This window comes from Cucurbita moschata, unplaced genomic scaffold, assembly GCF_002738365.1.
Source record: "Cucurbita moschata cultivar Rifu unplaced genomic scaffold, Cmos_1.0 Cmo_Scf00016, whole genome shotgun sequence".
Taxonomy (NCBI): Eukaryota; Viridiplantae; Streptophyta; class Magnoliopsida; order Cucurbitales; family Cucurbitaceae; genus Cucurbita; species Cucurbita moschata.
The window spans coordinates 490,414-509,593 of record NW_019268532.1 but is presented as its reverse complement, the minus strand read 5'-3'; the positions used below and the strand labels follow the sequence as shown (position 1 = coordinate 509,593).

Here is a 19,180-nt window from a genome sequence, read left to right as displayed (position 1 = left end):
AATATATACGTAATTATTCAAATTTTTTAAAAAAATCCCAAATAAAAATAAAGTTGAATCTCAAATAACATATTTTATTTCAACATGTTTTAATTTAATAAAAATGAAATAGTATATTTATTAATTCGATAAATTAGATCCTAAGGTTTAGTATTTTATAGTGTAAAAATAACTAAGTCCAAACGAATGATATTGACATAATATTTAACTTTTATAATACATAGTTTTTAAAATTAATTTTAATTTAAAAACTATATACTAAAGTACATATTTGATTGAAGTCAATGTTTAAATAAAGCTTTTTATTTAATTTTTTTAAAATTTAATTTTAATGTTTAATATATTATTACGAGGAGAATATACGTTTATTCTCGAGAATTTGAGAAACTATTTTCAAAACTAAGGTTTGAATTTGATTATTTTTAATTTGAATTCAAAATTTTAATATACCAAAATTCAAAAATGCTTTTAATTTTATATTTAATAAGTTTATACATATTCAATACTTTTTAAATTTAAAAATAGTTTTATATTATATTTTTTTCAATATAAATAGATAGGTAGCATTTTAAAAATAGCAACTTTTGGAAATGAAATATTTAATGACTAAAAAAGAGTTAATAAATTTGAGAAAAATATTTTACAGCTCATATTTGAATGGTATTTACAGCTCATATTTAAAGCCAATCAATACTTTACTTTTATTATACCTTTTTCTTTAAATGGTTTGATATTTTAAAATATAAAAATAAAAGCAAAAGGGTTGATGACCCAATTAAATGACAAAAACAACCTCAAGGTCAATGAGAGCTTTGTTTGGGCAGTAAGGATTTGGCCTTTTCATGCTTCAAATTTCCAATTGGGTCTGCCCTAAAGTTCGAGGGTCTACCTACCCCAAAATTTCGAAGGGTCTCGACCTAGGTTAGAAGCGGGAGCGCTGAAAAACAGTGAGCTCGGAACATCCAATTGGGTCAGCCCTAAAGTTTGAGGGTCTATCTGCCCCGAAATCTCGAAGGGTCTCGACCTAGGTTAGAGGCGGGAGCGCCGAAAAAACGGTGAGCTCAAAACATCCAATTGGGTCTGCCCTAAAATTTGAGGGTTTGTCTGCCCCTAAATCTCGAATGGTCTCAACCTAGGTTAGAGGCGGGAGCGCCGAAAAACGGTGAGCTCGGAACATCCAATTGGGTCTGCCCTAAAATTTGAGGGTCTGTCTGCCCCTAAATCTCGAAAGGTCTTGACCTAGGTTAGAGGCGGGAGCGCCAAAAAACGGTGAGCTCGAAACATCCAATTGGGTCTGCCCTAAAATTTAAGGGTATGTCTGCCCCTAAATCTCGAACGGTCTCGACCTAAGTTAGAAGTAGGAGCGCCAAAAAACGATGAGCTCGGAACATCCAATTGGGTCTGCCCTAAAATTTGAGGGTCTGTCTACCCCTAAATCTCAAAAGGTCTCGACCTAGGTTAGAGGCGGGAGTGCCGAAAAACGGTGAGCTCGGAACATTCAAATCGTTTTCATAGTAAAGAAAAACCAAAAATATAGTTTATTTCATAGGTAGGATAGTTTTTTTCTTTTTTAATAATATTCAACCTTTGCTATTCAAGCAAGCAAGCAAGAATAGAATGCTTCAAAATCTTCAATAACTGAAGCCTTGAAGCTAATATTAAGAGATGTTCTTCAAAAGAAGAATCTCAGTAGAAGTCCTTTGGCTTGCCAATTTTAACGCCCAGTTCACCCAAGAACCCTGTTATGGCCGTCTTCTGCCAGCTCTTGAAACTCCTGTTTAAGTCGACACCAGAAGCAGATCATCACATCTTATCATCCTCTAAGACTAGTTTTGTAGCACAAAAGGCTGAACGGACTGTAACTTACTTGTGATCGAGGTGTGCTATGATCTCTCCGTCAGGGAAAGCCGAAGTAGTAGCCTCGTACGATGCTTTAATCGATTGTTTCCAGCTCCCGCCGATGCTTTTGTCGTTTGTATTGCCATTTGACAGCTTTGGATCTTCCATTGGCAAGGAATATCCAGAGAGCAAGTGGCTCACCCAAACTCCATCTTTGCTGGAAGTATTGAAAGAAAACATACATACATATATAAATTTCCAAAAACCGAAGGGATAAGTCGTGTGTAACAGCCCAAGCCCACCCTCTTTAGGGCCCAGCGAGGACACTGGCATATCGCTCAGTATCTGGCTCTAATACCATTTGTAACAGCCCAAGCTCACTGCTAGTAGATATTGTCCGCTTTGATCCATTACATATCGTCGTCGGCCTCACGATTTTAAAACGTGTCTACTAGGGAGAGGTTTCCACACCCTTATAAAGAATGTTTCGTTCTCCTCTCCAACCGATGTGGGATCTCACAATCCACCTTCTTTGGAGCCCAGCGTCCTCGCTAGCACTCGTTCTTCTCTCCAACTAACGTGGGATCTCACATTTTTAATGTGCACAGACAAAAGAAAAAACTAATTACTAGGAAACGAAGGCCTAAGAGATGAACACATTAACTGATAAACTGAAAGGATAGCCTTATTGGTCAATACTTACAGAACTATGTCCATGTGACGAGGTGCATAATGTCCACCCCCGATGCCAAGAAGAACTTTATTGTTCTTGCTATGTTCCCTGATTCATGATGGCAATGCAACATTATTTAACGCAAGAAACATTTAGAAGAACAGATATTCTTGTTGAGGAAACGATAGTACAAGACTAAGCATATCTTAGAGGGAGGGAAGAATATATAGGCATGGAAATCAGGAAGCTATTGACACCAATTCCAAATGAGGGGGAAATGACAATACAAAGAGAGAATTATCTCCAGCAACATTTTACCATTGATCCTAAAAACAAGATTACTAGGTTAAGGGCGACTTATACTTTCGATAAAATCTTACAAGAAGCTTGTTCTATTGAAACGATATACCATAAGCCACCTGGATAGAGCGATTACGGGATTAAATAGAAGTTCGAAAGATCACAGAACTAAGTAACTGAACAAAGGCTAGGCAATGAACTTCAATGATAAATCATGAGGACAACTTGTTTATAACAATTAGTTGAAATTTAGTGGTAAATATTAGGAGAAAATAAAAACTGTATCAATCTATGCACCTGTTCCAATTTCCGACATCGATTCCTCCTCCAATAGCAAGTCCTTCCCAGACTAGCTGCAAGCATCCAAAATGGTAAATCGGTAAGGAATAATGTCATCGTTGCGTCGTGAAAATTATGATAACTGGAAAAAAAGAGAGCTCTAATGATCATCCAGGAAAGGATTACTCAACTAGAGCAATAACTTTGGCAGCATCTTGCCTACACCAATAATCCTCTGTACTGCCTATACACCAAAATCAGAGAAAGAAACAACTCATTTTGATCAGAAGTAGAATATTGTAATTCATAAGCAAATAATCTTGTGAGCATTTCAATATATGCACTCAAGGAATTGATATTGGTTCATCAATATAAATAAATGCACAACATTGATCCAATCTGTCCCAAATGACATGAGAAGCTCTAAAGTTAACATGAACAAACCAACATTCAAATTTACAATAACTGGGGTAGGAGATTCAAACCTCTTGGACCCTGTTAAGCTATGGCATGTTTGAACTCTAGCACTTATGGATATCAATCAATTGAGAAAGATATAACAAACAGCAGCACAAGCAACAAACCAAGCTAAAAAAATCCTCAGATTCATGATACACGCATAAAACCAAAAGAAACACTCACCAATTTCCAGAAACAGGGTTCGTTTATTTGTAACAGGTCCATGATGAGTACCCTCCAACGTAATCTAAAATCAATTTCTTTAGAAGTTGAAACTAAAATTCACAAGAGTAGTACAGAGTTTGCATTTCATCAGCAAATGACGAACTACAAAAGAAACAGAAGAGAAATATGGTTAACCTCAAACTCTGGCACTAGATTATGGGATTCTGCAATGGTTTTCAAGAGCCTCAGCCAGGGGCCTATACGAGGGCTCGGCGGCGCCGCCCATCCAGGCTTCCCTCCTTGCAGCGGAACTTCTCCATCCAGCAGATGAGGAACCCCTTTCGAACGCAACAATTCACAACCAAAATTAGGGTTCCGAAATCCGATTCATTTCCGAAACGAGGTAAAAAAAACCACAGAAATCGTACCGATCGGATGAACAGTGAGAGCAGGACGATTCGAAACGGCAGTATGCCGGCTGAAGAAAATGACCTCGTCCACCACCTCGCCGGTGAGCTCCTCCCATCGATTATCGAGATCGTCCTCAGCCACAATGCTCTTATCGTGCAGCAGTAACCGCACATCTCGATTAGCGAAGCTTTTTATATCCTGATGAACAGAAGAATCGGATTAATCGAAGGGGGAAACAGAACCGCTTCAGGTAAAAATGGAGGGATAAGTTCAGAAGACCTGGAGAGAAGGGCCGGGGCTCCATCCGGGCATGGCGAGGAGCTCATTAGCGGGATTGATGGATGCTGGATCGATCGTCGTTGCCACCAGTAGCGTCACCATGGTCATCTCTTCGTTGGCGGCTCCGTGAATTGGATGTTGCAGAATGATGGAGCTTTTGAGGCTGCGAATGGAATTTCTATGGGCGCATCAGCAAACGGTTTCTTGAGATTCTGTCCGGCGGCTCCGTGTCACGTTTGGTCTGGCGGTTGCGACCGTGGCAATGCATTCTGTTTCCCAGATTGGTTGTCTTCGCCGCCGTTTACATACCATAAATACACCATTTTTGGTCCAAAAATTTTATTTAAAAAAAATTCATTTCGTTTCTAACCATTTAGTTTTTTTATTTCAAACTTTAATTTTATAAATAATTAAAGTGTCCGGGTGAGGCCAAAGCAAATCTATGAGAACTTATGTTTAAAGTGGACAATATCATACCACTGTAGATAGTTGTGTTCGTTTAACATAGTGTCATCATGCAATAAACTTACTTGTGCCAATAAATTGGTAAATCCTCAAATATCGAATAAATGATGACTAAGACTCTAAAGGAGTCAGCCTCAATTAAGAGGAGGCCGCACTTTGTTTGAGGGGATGTGTTGGATGATGAAAGTCTCACATCGGCTAATTTAGAGAATGATCGTGTTTATAAACAAAGAATACTCTCCCTATTGAGCTGAAGGAAGCCCAAAGCAAAACCACTAAAGCTTATACTAGAGGTGGACAATATCATACCATTTTGAAGAAGGTGTTCGTCTAACAAATTAATAAAATATGACGGTTAATCTTTTATTTAAAAAATACATTTAAACTTTAAAAGTTTCATTAATATCCGTAAACTTTATATTCCTGATATAATATATATGTTGTAATGTATTGAACTATATTCACATTGATTACTGTAATATTTTTTATAAATAAATATTTGTACGATAATTCATTAATTACTCAAAATTAAAATTAAAAAAAATAAAATTTTACTTCAAATTTAAAAAAAAAAAATCCTAATTTACTAATTTGTGGTGTATGGGGCGGAATTGGGCGCGAGGGTGTCTCGAAGGGACAGATGTTCTATGCTACGGGATTTCACAAGTCCGCTCTCATGGCTGCCAAACCAAAACCCCAGCTACTTCATAAAAGTATTGATCTCTCTCTATCTCTCTGTCAATTAGGGTTTTGAGCAATCAAATCCGCTTGAATTTTGCAAATCTGTTTCACTATCATCTTTCGTTTTCTTCTGGTCTGTGGTTACAATCTCAATTTGTTGGCAGTTGCAGGGACAGCGGTGGAGAGCTCACCGAAAAGAGCGAGGACATTATCCACTCAGTCCTCCATGAAAGACGCCTTCGCTAAATATGCTGAGTACCTTAATAACCTCGTAAGTTCATCATTTTCTCCGTAGCTATAGTTGTTGCCTCATTTCTATTTCTCTACGACGATTTCGCTATGAAGCTGAATGTTTCTGGAGATTGATTTTTTTGTTGTTGTTGTTGCTGTTGTCGGTTGCTTTAATTTGTTTACTGTTTCTGATCATTGGCTTAGTGGCTTGGATTGCTGTCGTTGAAATGCAATGTAGTTGATTTAGCCGATGTTTCTAACTTTGCGATTGTTATTATGGAGCCATTTGTTGATTATTCAGCATTAAAAGCTATTCTGGATAATTAGTCGGGGTTGGGGTAGAATAATTCGCTATAATGCTTGAGTTTGCATCAATTTATTGAAATTTTTTTCCTACTTGTTTGGTTCATATATTCAATTGACTAAATCTACAGAATGATAAACGGGAAAGAGTGGTGAAAGCAAGCCGTGATATTACAATGAACAGCAAAAAGGTCATTTTTCAAGTACACAGGTAGGACTATGCCTCGTTGTTAATATCTATTTGTTCAGTTGTTCTTCGTGTTCTTCGTGTTCTTAGTGTTCTTAGTGTTCTTCGTGTTCTTAGTGTTCTTAGTGTTCTTACTTTTTTCATATAATATTATTTGGCTGTCTTCTGTTTTCAACCTTTGAGATTCTTGAACGGTTGAACACATCAATCTATAAAATTTTTCAATTTGATCCATTTTGGATTCATGGTCTAGTTGTTGGTACGAACTCATGATGAATATGAATATATATATTTATATGTGGAAATGTGGCTTAGTAGTATGATTATTAAAACAGAATCAGTAAACAAAACAAAGAGGAAGTTCTGGAAAAGGCAGAAAAGGACTTGGCAGATGTGACAACTCGGCATGTGTCCCGACTTGTAAATGAACTACAGGGGACCGATTTCTGGAAGCTAAGGCGAGCATACTCACCTGGGGTAACCTTTCTGTCTTTTACCGATTTTGGCCAGAAATTTAACGATAAGTTGATTTGCTTAGCGTTGGCCTCTGCAGGTCCAAGAATATGTTGAAGCTGCAACGTTATGTAAATTCTGCAAAACAGGAACTCTTTTGAGTCTTGATGAGATAAATGCTGTATTGCTACCCCTCAGTGATCCATCACTTGAGCCTTTACAAATTAACAATCTCGACTACATCTTGGGGGTTAGTATCAAAGATCTGTTTCTTTTCATGGAATTATTTTGTTCAAAATGATTAGCACAAAAATACATTATGTGCAAAGAGATCAGTAGCATTCTTTGATATGTACTTGTTGTTCGGTTAAGAATCGCTAGAATCCAACTGATTATTACGATTACTGAAAACGGATAAACAAGTGAGGTCGCAAATGATTTTGTTAGTACATGTTAAATCCCTGTTTTAGAATAAGAGATGATAAATGCTCAATACAGCTTGCAGATTTGACTGGAGAACTGATGCGGTTAGCGATTGGTCGAATATCAGATGGAGAACTTGAGTTTGCTAAGAAGATATGCAGATTTGTTCGTGACATTTACCGTGAGCTCACTCTACTAGTCCCGCATATGGACGATAATTCTGATATTAAAATGAAGATGGACACCATGCTTCAAAGTACGATGAAGATAGAAAATGGTATTTCTCTAAACGTTCATCTGTTTGATATTCTGAGCATGAACTACTTCATTTGTGCATTGAAAGTCAGAAACACGTTGAATGCGAATGTTTCTAACTAGTAGTGATAGGAATTTGTGAAGAGCCCGTTCATATTGTATAAAAGCATATTTGATCGACTAAGAGGTCAGAGGTTTAAAACTGTAACAGCCTAAGCCTACCGCTGACAGATATTGTCTGTGAACCATTACATATCACTGTCAGCCTCACAATTTTAAAACGCGTCTATTAGGTAGAGGTTTCCACGCACCTATAAGGAATGCTTTATTCCCCCCTCCAACTGATGTGGGATCTCACAATCCACCCCCCTTGAGGTCCAGCATTCTCGCTGGCACACCGCACGGTATCTGGTTATGATACCTTTGTAATAGCCCAAGCCCACCGCTAGTAAATATTGTCAACTTTGGTCTGTTACATATCGATGTCAGTCACATAGTTTTAAAACGTGTCTATTAGGAAGAGGTTTCCACACTCTTATAAAGAACGCTTCGCTTCGTTCCCCCCTCCGATGGATATGGGATCTCATAGAAACCCTATACCCTCACAAGTTGAACTAAAAAAGAAATGATGTAGCTATGAGCAATATATGGGTTATTGTCCATGCCTGACAGGCAGTGGGCTGAAAATCATTAATTCACTAGAGACTAGTAAATTTTGGTAGTTGCGAGCCCAAGGTTTGGGCTTCATTGGTTTACCCAATTTAAGCCCGTGACTTGGAAACTCTTAATCTGAAATCAGATCAAATGTGATTCATATCTTTCACATATCTCAACCTGTTCTTACTCTTTGCAGCTTGCTTCAGTGTTCATGTTAGAGGATCAGAATACATGCCACTACTTGGGTCGGATGATCCCGGTTCATTCTTGTCAGGGGTGCCCGATATCGAGCTTTAAAGTCATTTTTGCCTCTCGGATCACTCCAGGCATGCAAAATCTTCATTAGTAACCAAGATTAACATCTGCAAAGTTACGTATTTTGCTGTCGATTGTTTTGTTTTGAAAATGAAAACACTTGGAAGGTGAAAGGATAAACATTCTTATCATGCCTAAATAGAGATCTAGAACATCAGTAGGAGAAAGCTTAGGACTTTTGCAAATGTTTGTCAAGTTAGCCCAAGTGGGCCATGAACATCCTGTATTTTCTTTTCTTCTTATTTTATTTTTATGACATTTTAATTAGTTATAGACATTCTTCGCAATAAATTTGGGCCAAAGGTAGTAGGTTTTGTGGGCCAATCAGCTGGTGGGGAGACCAGTACATGAGGAAGCAAGGAGGTAATGATCGCAGGAAACATGTTCCTCTTGTCCCTTCATTTTTTTCTATATATATAGATATATATATATAAATAAACAAACAAAAATAGGGTAGTGATCAACTAGATCACTATATTATTTTTTATAAAAGTATATTACAATTCAGATAAGAAAGTGGGAGCTAGGGAAGTTGGAAGACAAATTTTTAGTTCTAACTACAATAAATTATTAGTTTTTTTTCTTTTCAAGTTCAACCTTTGTTGGGCCAATAGTGATGTCTCTTATTGGTTGGGATAGGAGGAGAACAAATCACCCTTTATAAGGGTGTGAAAATCTTCTCGAGACGCGTTTTAAAGCCTTGAGAGGAAGCTCGAAAAGAAAAGTCTAAAGTTGACAATATCAGCTAGCGATAGGACTGGGTCGTTACAAATAGGAAGTATCATAGATATAGTAAATATCATGTGGTTAGAATTAATGAAAAGTTTACTCGAGAAAAAGTGTATGGCTTAAATTATTTATTTCGGGTGAGCTTGTTTATCACACGTTTTCTTCAATTTCTTGTACGAACATTGCTCAATGACTAAAACATCATTTTCTTCCTTTTTGAAATTAAAAGTTCAAAAAATTACTTTCACTCTTTTTATCTATATGAAGATAATTATTTTTGTCTAAAGTAAATAATATCTCATAAAGTATGATATTCAAATGAAATGATTATTATTTTGATTTATAATATAAAATTTTGTAAATATTTTTAAATGAAAAAAAAAAAAAAAAAAAAAAAAAAACTGGTTCGAGCAAGCACGAAGACCCAGTCAGCAAACGACACGCATGCATGGGGTTCCATAAAACGGGGGTTGAAAACGTGGTTACGGGAACTCGAAACTCTCCATAATAATATTCACGCAAATTAGGGGCCCAAATAAAAACAACAATAATACATAAATTATTTATTTTAAATCATAAGTGGGCCCATGCTCCAACTTCAATCTTCCGACGTGGACCGCTGACGTGGCAACGACGAGGTACCAAAAACGACCCTTCCCAACTCCCAAAAGCTTTACTTTAAAAAGAATAAAATAAAAAATATCTCACAACTTTATTTATTATTTAAAAATTATAAATAATATATTTAATCTTTTTTTTAACCTTTTAAACACGTGGATTATCGTTAACATTTATCAAAGAAAATAAAATAATAATCAGCAAAATACAAAATATTTTCTTTAATTTACGCAAAAATAATACTATTAAATTTAAATTCCAAAAATACCCTCATTACTCCCTGCGACTCGTTTTCAGCCGGTGGCGCCGCCCCGGATATCACGTGCGCTTACTACTGGTCCCACGTGACCGCGCGATGATATCGAAAAACCCCTCTGATTTCCGGTCAAACGCTTTGACCGTTGAATTTTACAGTGGGCCCCACGCTATACTATAGGTGTAGACGTAGACTAGCATCCACTAATCTCAATTAGTTCTTAATTAATTTAATTACCTAATTAGAAAAATAATAAGTATTTTAATTGAGCACGAGAGAAGATTTTTCCGGTGGGAAAAAGGCCATTAAATACATTATTAATTATATTAATTAGGATAAAGTTGTTTAATTAGTATAATGACCCGTTACACATAATAATTTAATGATTTATTAAACATTATAATTCTCGTGCAATAAGACATGAAAAAAAACAATAAATTTTAAACGGGTCATAAGTGTCTTATTCACTAAACATGTTCGAATTGTCATGTTTTAAATTAAAATAATGTACAGAGCTAAATAAACTGGACTATTCGTTTATGACTCAAACTTTTTTTTTTTTTTTAATTTGTAAAATTTTAAATTATGGAGTTTTAGTTTTTAATGAACAACAAGTGAGTGCCGCACAATTCGTTCTTTCGTCACCTACGGCCAAGCGACATATGCTCGAGCCTCTACCCTCGATTTTAGAAAACGAGGGCAGAGAGAGATTTTCGAAATAGAGGTTTTTAAAGAGGTGTTATATATGCACGTAAAAGAGTAACAACAACCGCTCACAGTATATATAACTATTGGTAGGAAGAACCCCTATAGTACATTTTAAGACATTTTATGTCTGTCGGGCATAGACATGATTTGTTTGAAACATGATACTTCCTAAAAATACAAAAGCTTGTCATGAGCATACGACCATACGCAACACACTTTGGATGAGCATGACCTCGGAATGAAATAATAATAAAACATAATCTAACTAAATTTTAAAATTTTGATTTTTTTTAGTTTAATAATAAGTGAATTTGGAAGAGACACATTTTTTAAACTTAATTTTGATTAATATTAAGGCATTTAAAAATTTTAAATTTTTTTTAGTTGTTAAAACAAATTAGTGAGTGAATTAACTAAATTTAAATAAATTTCATAAATTTTAATTATTTATTATTATTATTTTCATAATATAAAAAATAATAATTTCGATTTAAATTTGTAAAATCCGAAAATTACGACATGAACAGAGGAGGGTTCAGATTGCAATACCATCATGGAACGCCTTGTCTTTTCAGAACCTTTGAATCGTACATCCCAAAGCAACCGATTCTGTATTGAAAAGCCCGAAGAAGATCCATCCATTATCATCAATCAAAAATCAATGTTCATCAAGAAACGGAGAGGCAAAAGAAAGAACAGCAAATTCTGCGGATTCTGAAGAAAAAAAGCGCGCCACAACGAAGTGGTAGCCCAGTTTTTAGCGATCATTCATTCGTTCGTTCGTTCTGTAAGTAAAAAGTTATATAAGCGTCTCTGTTTCGTCCACTTGGCTACACCATTAATAGGCCTGAAATTGAACTGCAGCAGCTACGAATTCAGAAGGACAGAGAGAAAAAGAGTCTGCTCTAAATCGCACAAACAGGCATTGTAGAAATTGGGGAGCTCAGAATGAGGGACCATGTGACAGCCCCACGAGGCCGGCCGGCAGTCGCCTTAAGACACGCGTGTGTGCGCGCGCACCAAGTGTTTGACAAAATGCCAAAACCAACAGGTTAGTGTGTTGCTTTGTATTGCCTAACTATAATTAAACCCACTGCTAGGTTTAGTTTAAATTGTTGTTTGCTTGGCCTTAACCACACGCGCATGCGCATCAAGTGTTTGACAAAATGCCAAACCGAGTAGATGGGTTTTGTTTTTTTGCCTAACTATAATAAATTCAATACATTTGATAAACCTAACTAAATTTACAACATATATATGTTTATATATTTTAAAAAATACTTTTTTAATTTTCAAAATTGGCTCGAATTTTAAAAACACTTTTATAGAAAGTATATATCCTAATCTAGAAGAAACTCATATGTAGAAATAATATTTATATATTTAATTTTCAAAGATCAAAAAGTAAAAAAATGACCCTTTGAAATAATTCTTATATGCTTAATTTTTGAAGATCAAAAGCCAAAAATCAAGTGGTCATCAAAACAAACCTAAACATTTAACTTTCATTTAATTTTGCTTTTATTTATTCAAAACCTTTATTATTAAATGGTGTCTGAAATGCACCCTTTGAAATTATCCTATCGAGAAAATAAACTAAACTAAAGTAGTATTTAAATTCGTAAACTAACATCCCCTCCATGAAGTATTAGTTTATTATCTTAATAGCAATGCATATCGTACATTACGGTGAATGGATTCAATTAGACACTGAAATTCTGGTGGTTGATTGGTTTCTGTCTGATGTTTATTGCTATCCGAGCTGTATTTCGGCTGTTCCCTTCTAGTCCTCTGCTCACTCTTTGCCAGGGATTGAATGTGTGTGTTTCTTCATTGATTTGATTTCTTTTTTTTTTTTTTTTTTTTTTTTTGAAGGGCGATTTTAATGAAGTTTGTCAAAAATTTATTAGCAGAAAATTATTGTTGGGTTTGTTCAATTAAAGTAATAGGCATGCTGCATGCACAGCGTTTTGTAATGAATGCCCATTTATCAAACCAGTTGGTTCTGTCCAATTAGTATGAATTTAATCTTTACTTAATAATTTTAAATTATTCTCCCATCTGGGGACTTGATTTGAAGTATTATTTTATGAAATATGGAAGAAACGTTGTGAGCTTGGGATCTGATTTTAAAATGGTTTTAAGGAGGATAGAGATCCTAATAGTTTAAATCTATAGCCAGTAAATATGGTCTATTTTGGTCCATTACGTATAGCTATTAGCTTCATGATTTTAAAACGTATCTATTAGAAAGATCTTTTTACACCCTTATAAATAATATTTTGTTCCCTCGAATCAGCCTAGAATCTCATTTTAAGGTGCAAAGGTCCAACTAGTTCATTGATTTTGGTCCTCCACCAAGTCCTTGTTGAACTTTCTGTGTTATGCCAAAAAAAAAAATGTCATTGTTAATTATATATATGATTGTTTGATTTTATTTAAATTTATGACAAGGGTTGGAGAACACCAGTTACCACTTATTTTTTAGTTTTAGACATTTATCACATTCAATATATTAAAATTTTGAATTTATTAGACACTACTAAAATTTGTAATATATTATTTCAAAGAAAAGTAAAAGGGACCAAGTTTATGGTTTCTGTTGAAGGCTGAATTTAATTTTAATGGAGAATTGGCAGAGTATTGACCTAAGCTGTGTAATTAAATGAAATGGAAGCTGCCACCTTTATTCATTTTCAATTAACTGTACAACTGTAACTAATCATAGTTATTGCATCCTCAGTTATCACTCAATCTGTCAAAACAACACAGAAAGAACAGTTATAAGTTAATCTCCACCCAATAAAATTGGCCGGAATTTGTGGGGAGATTTAGCGCCCTCGGGTTCTTTCCAGCTCCACTGACCTTGGAGCTGTTCCGGGCTTTAAACCCACCGCCACATGTGTGATGGTACCGGCGCCGGCGGTCAATGTTCCCGCCGGTTAGAGTCCTCTGGTCCTTTTTGGGTTTTTTTTGTTTTCGAGGAAATTTCCACGTATGATGATATGAATGTACTTATTCAGGATAACTGAGATTGGAATTGTTAACACAAGGACAAAGAGACCAAATAATGGAGATTTAAATCTCCATTATGAATAAATAATCGGAAAAAAAAGGGTTTGACAGAGAGAGAAAGATGGGAGTGGGGAAGAAGTGTTGTGTGTTTTCTTGTACTTTTTTCAAGTTGCAGGTTTTGGAGTATCGTGTCGGGAGGTCTTATTTTTTTACTAATATCTTTTTGGTAAAAAAAAAAAAAAGTATTGATTTTTTGAAAATACTTTGTTTCATTCAAACCTTCCCAAAGCGAGCCCGAGATCTCCCTTGGCTTGTGTATATAATCTTCTCCTTCGCTTTCTCGTTGAATACAAAGCCTTGTTTGCGGCGTTTCAGAACAAACTGAGAAGAAACCTTCAACATTCTGAACAGATTACAAAATCCTCAGATCGAAAATGGGTATGTTCTCTTTGGTTTTCTCTCTGTGTCTCTCCTTCCCTTTCCTCTGTTCTTCTCTTACTTGGTTTTTAGTCTCTTCTCTGGTTTTCTTGTTTGGGATTCTTCTCTTTTCCTCCTTATCATTTTCAGATCTCTCTCTCTCTCTCTCTCTCTCTCTCCCTCTCTCCCTCTAGATGGTCTGGTCATGGCTTTTGATACTTGTTTTCTGATTGGCTTTACAAGATTACCATGGCGTGTCTTATTTGTTGGTCTATTTACCCCTTTTCTCTTATTCCAGCAATCGACATGAACTTTTCCCATGATATTGATGATGAATATGTGAAGCTGATTAGAAGGATGAATCCAACCAGGTACATAATTTGCTCCCTTTCTCTGAAGAAAAAAAAAACACAACTTTCTTCTGTACAAAAATTAAGCTTTTAAGTTATGTCTTTTTCCAGGGTTGTTATTGACAATGAAGCCTGTAAGGATGCTACTGTTATAAGGGTATATGATTTTGAACTCTGTTTCTTATTTGCTGAAGTCTTCCATTTGGGTTAAAATTATGCTCATTTCAACCATTTTGTTGCAGGTAGATAGCGCCAATAAACATGGGATTCTTCTTGAAGTCGTTCAAGTTCTTACTGATCTTAATCTCATTGTCACCAAAGCCTATATTTCTTGTGATGGTTGTTGGTTCATGGATGGTAAGTTTCTCTTTCCCATTTTTCTCTCTTTTATTGGTTCTCTCCCGATCAGGATTTTCATGTGGTTTTGGCTTCTTGGACAGTTTTTAATGTCACTGATCAAGATGGAAACAAAGTTACAGATGAAGGGGTTTTAGACTATATCAAAAGGGTATGTGCTATGTGCCTGTTTCTATCTTTCTGTTGTATTTTTTCTTTCTTTCTTTCTTTCATGTGTTTCATTCAATTAATTCAACGCGGTTATGTTTTTTGGTTTTCAGTCGCTTGAGTCGGATTCTTGTTTTGCATCTTCCATGAGATCTGTGGGTGTAAAACCATCGGTTGATTACACAGCAATTGAGCTTATTGGAAATGATAGACAAGGATTACTTTCTGAACTCAGCGCGGTCCTCACTCACCTCAAATGCAACGTTGTGCACGCCGAGGTGTGGACTCACAACACACGGGCGGCCGCCGTGATGCATGTCACCGACGACGAAACTGGTTCTGCAATTACTGATCTTGAGAGGCTATCTAGGATCAAGGGATTACTCTGTAATGTACTAAGGGGAAGCAACAATAGGACCAATGGAGCTAAGACTGTTGTGTCTCAAGGAATCACTCACATTGACAGAAGGCTTCATCAGATGATGTTTGCTGATAGGGATTATGAACTTCTTGGTGAAGATTTAATGGACGAGAAGCAAAGGCCTAATGTCAAGGTTGTTAATTGGTGTGACATAGACTATTCTGTCATTACAATTCGGAGCAAAGATCGCCCGAAACTTCTTTTCGACACGATTTGCACGTTGACAGATATGCAATATGTGGTCTTCCATGCCAATGTAGTTGCTGAAGGGACAGAAGCCTATCAGGTAAGATTGCAATCACTTGCATCTTTAGCAACTTAGAGACAATGTGGACTTGTTCTTTAGGCTTATGATCTCTATTGTGAATTTGTAGGAATATTACATTAGACATATAGATGGATCTCCTGTTAAATCTGATGCAGAGAAACAAAGGGTAATTCAATGTCTTGAAGCTGCTATAAGGAGAAGAGTGTCTGAGGTGCGTGAAGAACACTACCATTCACCGAAACTAACGACTATTTTTCGCGGTCGTTCGAGTTTTTTCGCTTTGTTCGAATTGTTGATTCATTGTTCTATCTTGTTTTTCAGGGCTTGAAGCTTGAGTTATGCACAACAGATAGAGTAGGCCTTCTCTCTGATGTCACCCGCATCTTCCGAGAGAACAGCCTGACTGTCACAAGAGCAGAAGTATCAACTAAAGGCGGTAAGGCGATTAATACGTTCTACGTTCGTGATGCGTCGGGGTATCCAGTCGATTCGAAGACGATAGATTCAATTCGAGATTTGATCGGGCAAACAATACTGAAAGTGAAAGGCAGTCCAAAAGAACAAAAACAAGGTTCTTCTCAGGATTCACCAACTAGATTCTTATTTGGTGGTCTTTTTAGATCTAGATCTTTTGTAAATTTTGGGTTAATAAGGTCATAATCACGAGGAGATTTACTGCTACTGAATTGATTTAAGCCCATCATGTAAATGCACCATAAATACTACATAGGAACCAAAACATGGAGCACCATCAGCTCCTTCCTTCTTGTACATAACTCAGAAGAATTAGGCTCTTCTCTTAGCTTTTATTTCTCCGACTTAACCAAAATGAAAGTTTTCGTTTTTGTGTCTAATAAGTCTCTAGTGTTGTCTTGTATCGGTTGGAGAGGAGAACGAAACACCCTTTATAAAGGGCGTGGAAACATCTCCCTAATAGACGCATTTTAAAAACCTTGAAGGGAAGCCCGAAAGGAAAAACTCAAAGAGGACAATATCTGCTAGCGGTAGACTTCTTTAGAGGGGTAACATGGCGGGGTTAGAATCAAGAGTTTGACGAAATTTGGAAGGGTGGAGGAACCAAGGTGGAAGGATGTTGTTAATTGTTTCATATTTTGGGTTTTTGTTTTTTAAAGGAGACTTTGAAAGTTGAGGAAGCTTTTGACCTTTTTCATCCTCCAATATGGAATGTGTATAGTGGTTTGAACTTTGAGTAGTTTTTGGTATATTATTAAACAAAATCTAGAGGGAGACTTGATGATGGTGGCCTTTTAAACATCACTTTCAGATCAAGACACACACCTAATCTATGAATTTTGTTGTGTATAGCAAATTCTTTCATCTTTTTCCCCAAAACAAATACATATTTTTAATCTTTTTCTAAACGACCATTAAAGAAAGTAATTTTCATTCCGACTTTCAAAAAGTGAGTGCATGACGCTTCAATCCATTATATCATGACGTTTAACTTCTTTTAGAATCGTGCTTGTTTCTATAAGCGAGGTATGATCATCCCACTTTTGATGGGTTCTTAGGAGACCCGTCGATAGAATTATAACTATCCTCTGTATAAACTATTTTCTAACTCGTGAACTATTTGAATGAACATAAGATTCAATGTGTCGTGTTTATGCGAGGGATGACTTGCTAAGAGATCCCTCGACACTAATGGAGACTCAATTACCTATATACATAGGAGTTTTTGTTGAATTTTTAATCCAACTACCTATAAACGCCAATTCACTAGGCTTGTGTGCTTCACTCTAAAGTTGGTGGGTACAGAGGCCAAAAAGGTCGAACATTTTGTTATGGGCATGAATGAGTTCAAGCGATATTGGTTCTTGTAAACAAACACATTATGTTATCACTAATCGAGATACTAGTAACACGCAAATAGTGGAGACAAATATACTATCGATATTGAAGCCTATTATCTAAAACGTCGAGTCATTACAATTGTTCTCAATATGGTAACTTTCATTACTTGGAAAGATTATGAAAGAATAGTGATATTATTTAGATCATTTGCTCGAATCTTTTCGTAATTATGTTGATTTGAAAGAATCGAGACAATTGGGAGTTTTCCAATACGTTTTTGCCATAAATTCCAAAGCTTTTGCCAAAGTTCTTTTGAATATCTTTAGGTGTAAAAAAAGGGGAATGGGAAAAAGCAATTTGGTTATGGCAAGAAAGCTTAAAGAACAACACTTTTTTTTTCTTTTATTTTTTTTTTCTATGGTAGAGGAGAATATAAAGAAGCTTTATTATTAAATATTCATTCTTTACCTTTAAAATTTCAAACTCGTCATCTTGTTCGGCCCAAAACATTATAGATACAACAGAAATTCATAGCCACGATAAAAATTGGGTTAAATCACACGTTTCATTACTCAAAATTATCTGATAAATTTTTAAAAATTTATTTTTGGATTTTATATGTAATAAATATTTTAAATATTTATTTTTGAGAAATGCATTGCATTTAGTCTTGAGCCAAAGTATTAATATATAATACATGAAGAAGCAAATATAATTAATATGGCATGAAACATAAATCAAAGTAAAAAAATTAAAATAATAATAATAATAAATAAATAAATCTTTTTGGGCTTGCTGCAGTTTCTTATCACTGAAAACGATGCGTTTTACTTTTTTTTTTTCTTGGAATTTATATATTTAAAAAGTTATGTATTTGCGTGCTTTGATTCCTTGTCCCACGTGGAGAATCCAGTTTTTGGGAAGTTTTTTATTAATAAAATATATAAACATGGCAACCATGGTTAATTACGAAGTTAGCCTTTAGTAATTGTTAATAAAATAAATAATAAATTTACTTATTTCATTTTTTAATTTATTTTAAAATATCCTTAAATTAAGAAGAAAGTTCGTTTTTTTTATAAGTAAATTTAGGGAGTTAGAACATGTGAGATGTTGTCTAATTTCCTCTTAGTATTCTTTGATTATAAATTAAATTCATGATTATTCGTTAAATGAGTCGACGTGAGACTTTTATCATTCAACAGAACAAAGGGCTTCAAAAGCAATTCGGTTACAGTGTCGTGCTAAATGAATGTTATACACAAAGAAGACGAACTAATTGCAGTGTCGTGCTCTTACCCTCTCCCTTTCCTCATATGGTGGCGGGCCGAAGCCATCAATTTGACAAATTTGTTTAAATCAAGCATAATGTTACTAATAAGCATCGTCAAATTGCTAACTCTTTTGTTATTGTCATTATAGGTATACTATTTCTTTGATTATAAATTAAATTCATGATTATTCGTTAAATGAGTCGACGTGAGACTTTTATCATTCAACAGAACAAAGGGCTTCAAAAGCAATTCGGTTACAGTGTCGTGCTAAATGAATGTTATACACAAAGAAGACGAACTAATTGCAGTGTCGTGCTCTTACCCTCTCCCTTTCCTCATATGGTGGCGGGCCGAAGCCATCAATTTGACAAAATTGTTTAAATCAAGCATAATGTTACTAATAAGCATCGTCAAATTGCTAACTCTTTTG

The 19,180-nt window shown here is 35.5% G+C and overlaps 3 protein-coding genes across 6 annotated transcripts; 2 read left to right on the top strand and 1 right to left on the bottom strand.

Moving 5' to 3' along the window:
* Positions 1–1,523: 1,523 nt before the first annotated feature.
* On the bottom strand, positions 1,524–4,669 carry LOC111454122 (D-aminoacyl-tRNA deacylase). Its single transcript, XM_023095449.1, has 9 exons — positions 4,406–4,669; positions 4,144–4,324; positions 3,911–4,053; positions 3,734–3,797; positions 3,283–3,335; positions 3,110–3,165; positions 2,543–2,620; positions 1,868–2,056; positions 1,524–1,774 (listed from the first exon to the last, which is right to left on the bottom strand). Exons 1-9 carry the CDS (start codon positions 4,511–4,513, stop codon positions 1,687–1,689), a joined length of 960 nt encoding a protein of 319 aa, XP_022951217.1. The 5' UTR covers positions 4,514–4,669; the 3' UTR covers positions 1,524–1,686.
* Positions 4,670–5,480: 811 nt separating this feature from the next.
* On the top strand, positions 5,481–8,648 carry LOC111454123 (translin-associated protein X). The gene is made up of 7 exons (XM_023095450.1): positions 5,481–5,583; positions 5,716–5,822; positions 6,217–6,296; positions 6,608–6,749; positions 6,826–6,975; positions 7,224–7,425; positions 8,257–8,648. Exons 1-7 carry the CDS (start codon positions 5,511–5,513, stop codon positions 8,355–8,357), a joined length of 855 nt encoding a protein of 284 aa, XP_022951218.1. The 5' UTR covers positions 5,481–5,510; the 3' UTR covers positions 8,358–8,648.
* Positions 8,649–11,210: 2,562 nt separating this feature from the next.
* LOC111453982 (ACT domain-containing protein ACR4-like) lies at positions 11,211–16,511 on the top strand. Of its 4 annotated transcripts, none has more exons than XM_023095239.1 (10): positions 11,211–11,473; positions 11,554–11,737; positions 14,077–14,139; positions 14,417–14,489; positions 14,580–14,625; positions 14,711–14,825; positions 14,909–14,976; positions 15,086–15,679; positions 15,768–15,872; positions 15,983–16,511. In XM_023095239.1, exons 3-10 carry the CDS (start codon positions 14,136–14,138, stop codon positions 16,319–16,321), a joined length of 1,344 nt encoding a protein of 447 aa, XP_022951007.1. In that variant the 5' UTR covers positions 11,211–11,473; positions 11,554–11,737; positions 14,077–14,135; the 3' UTR covers positions 16,322–16,511. The 4 variants fall into 4 exon arrangements, with proteins under 4 accessions (XP_022951007.1, XP_022951008.1, XP_022951006.1 ...); XM_023095240.1 differs by having other exon boundaries at positions 11,551–11,737; positions 14,088–14,139; XM_023095238.1 differs by having other exon boundaries at positions 11,551–11,737.
* The last annotated feature ends 2,669 nt before the right edge of the window (positions 16,512–19,180 follow it).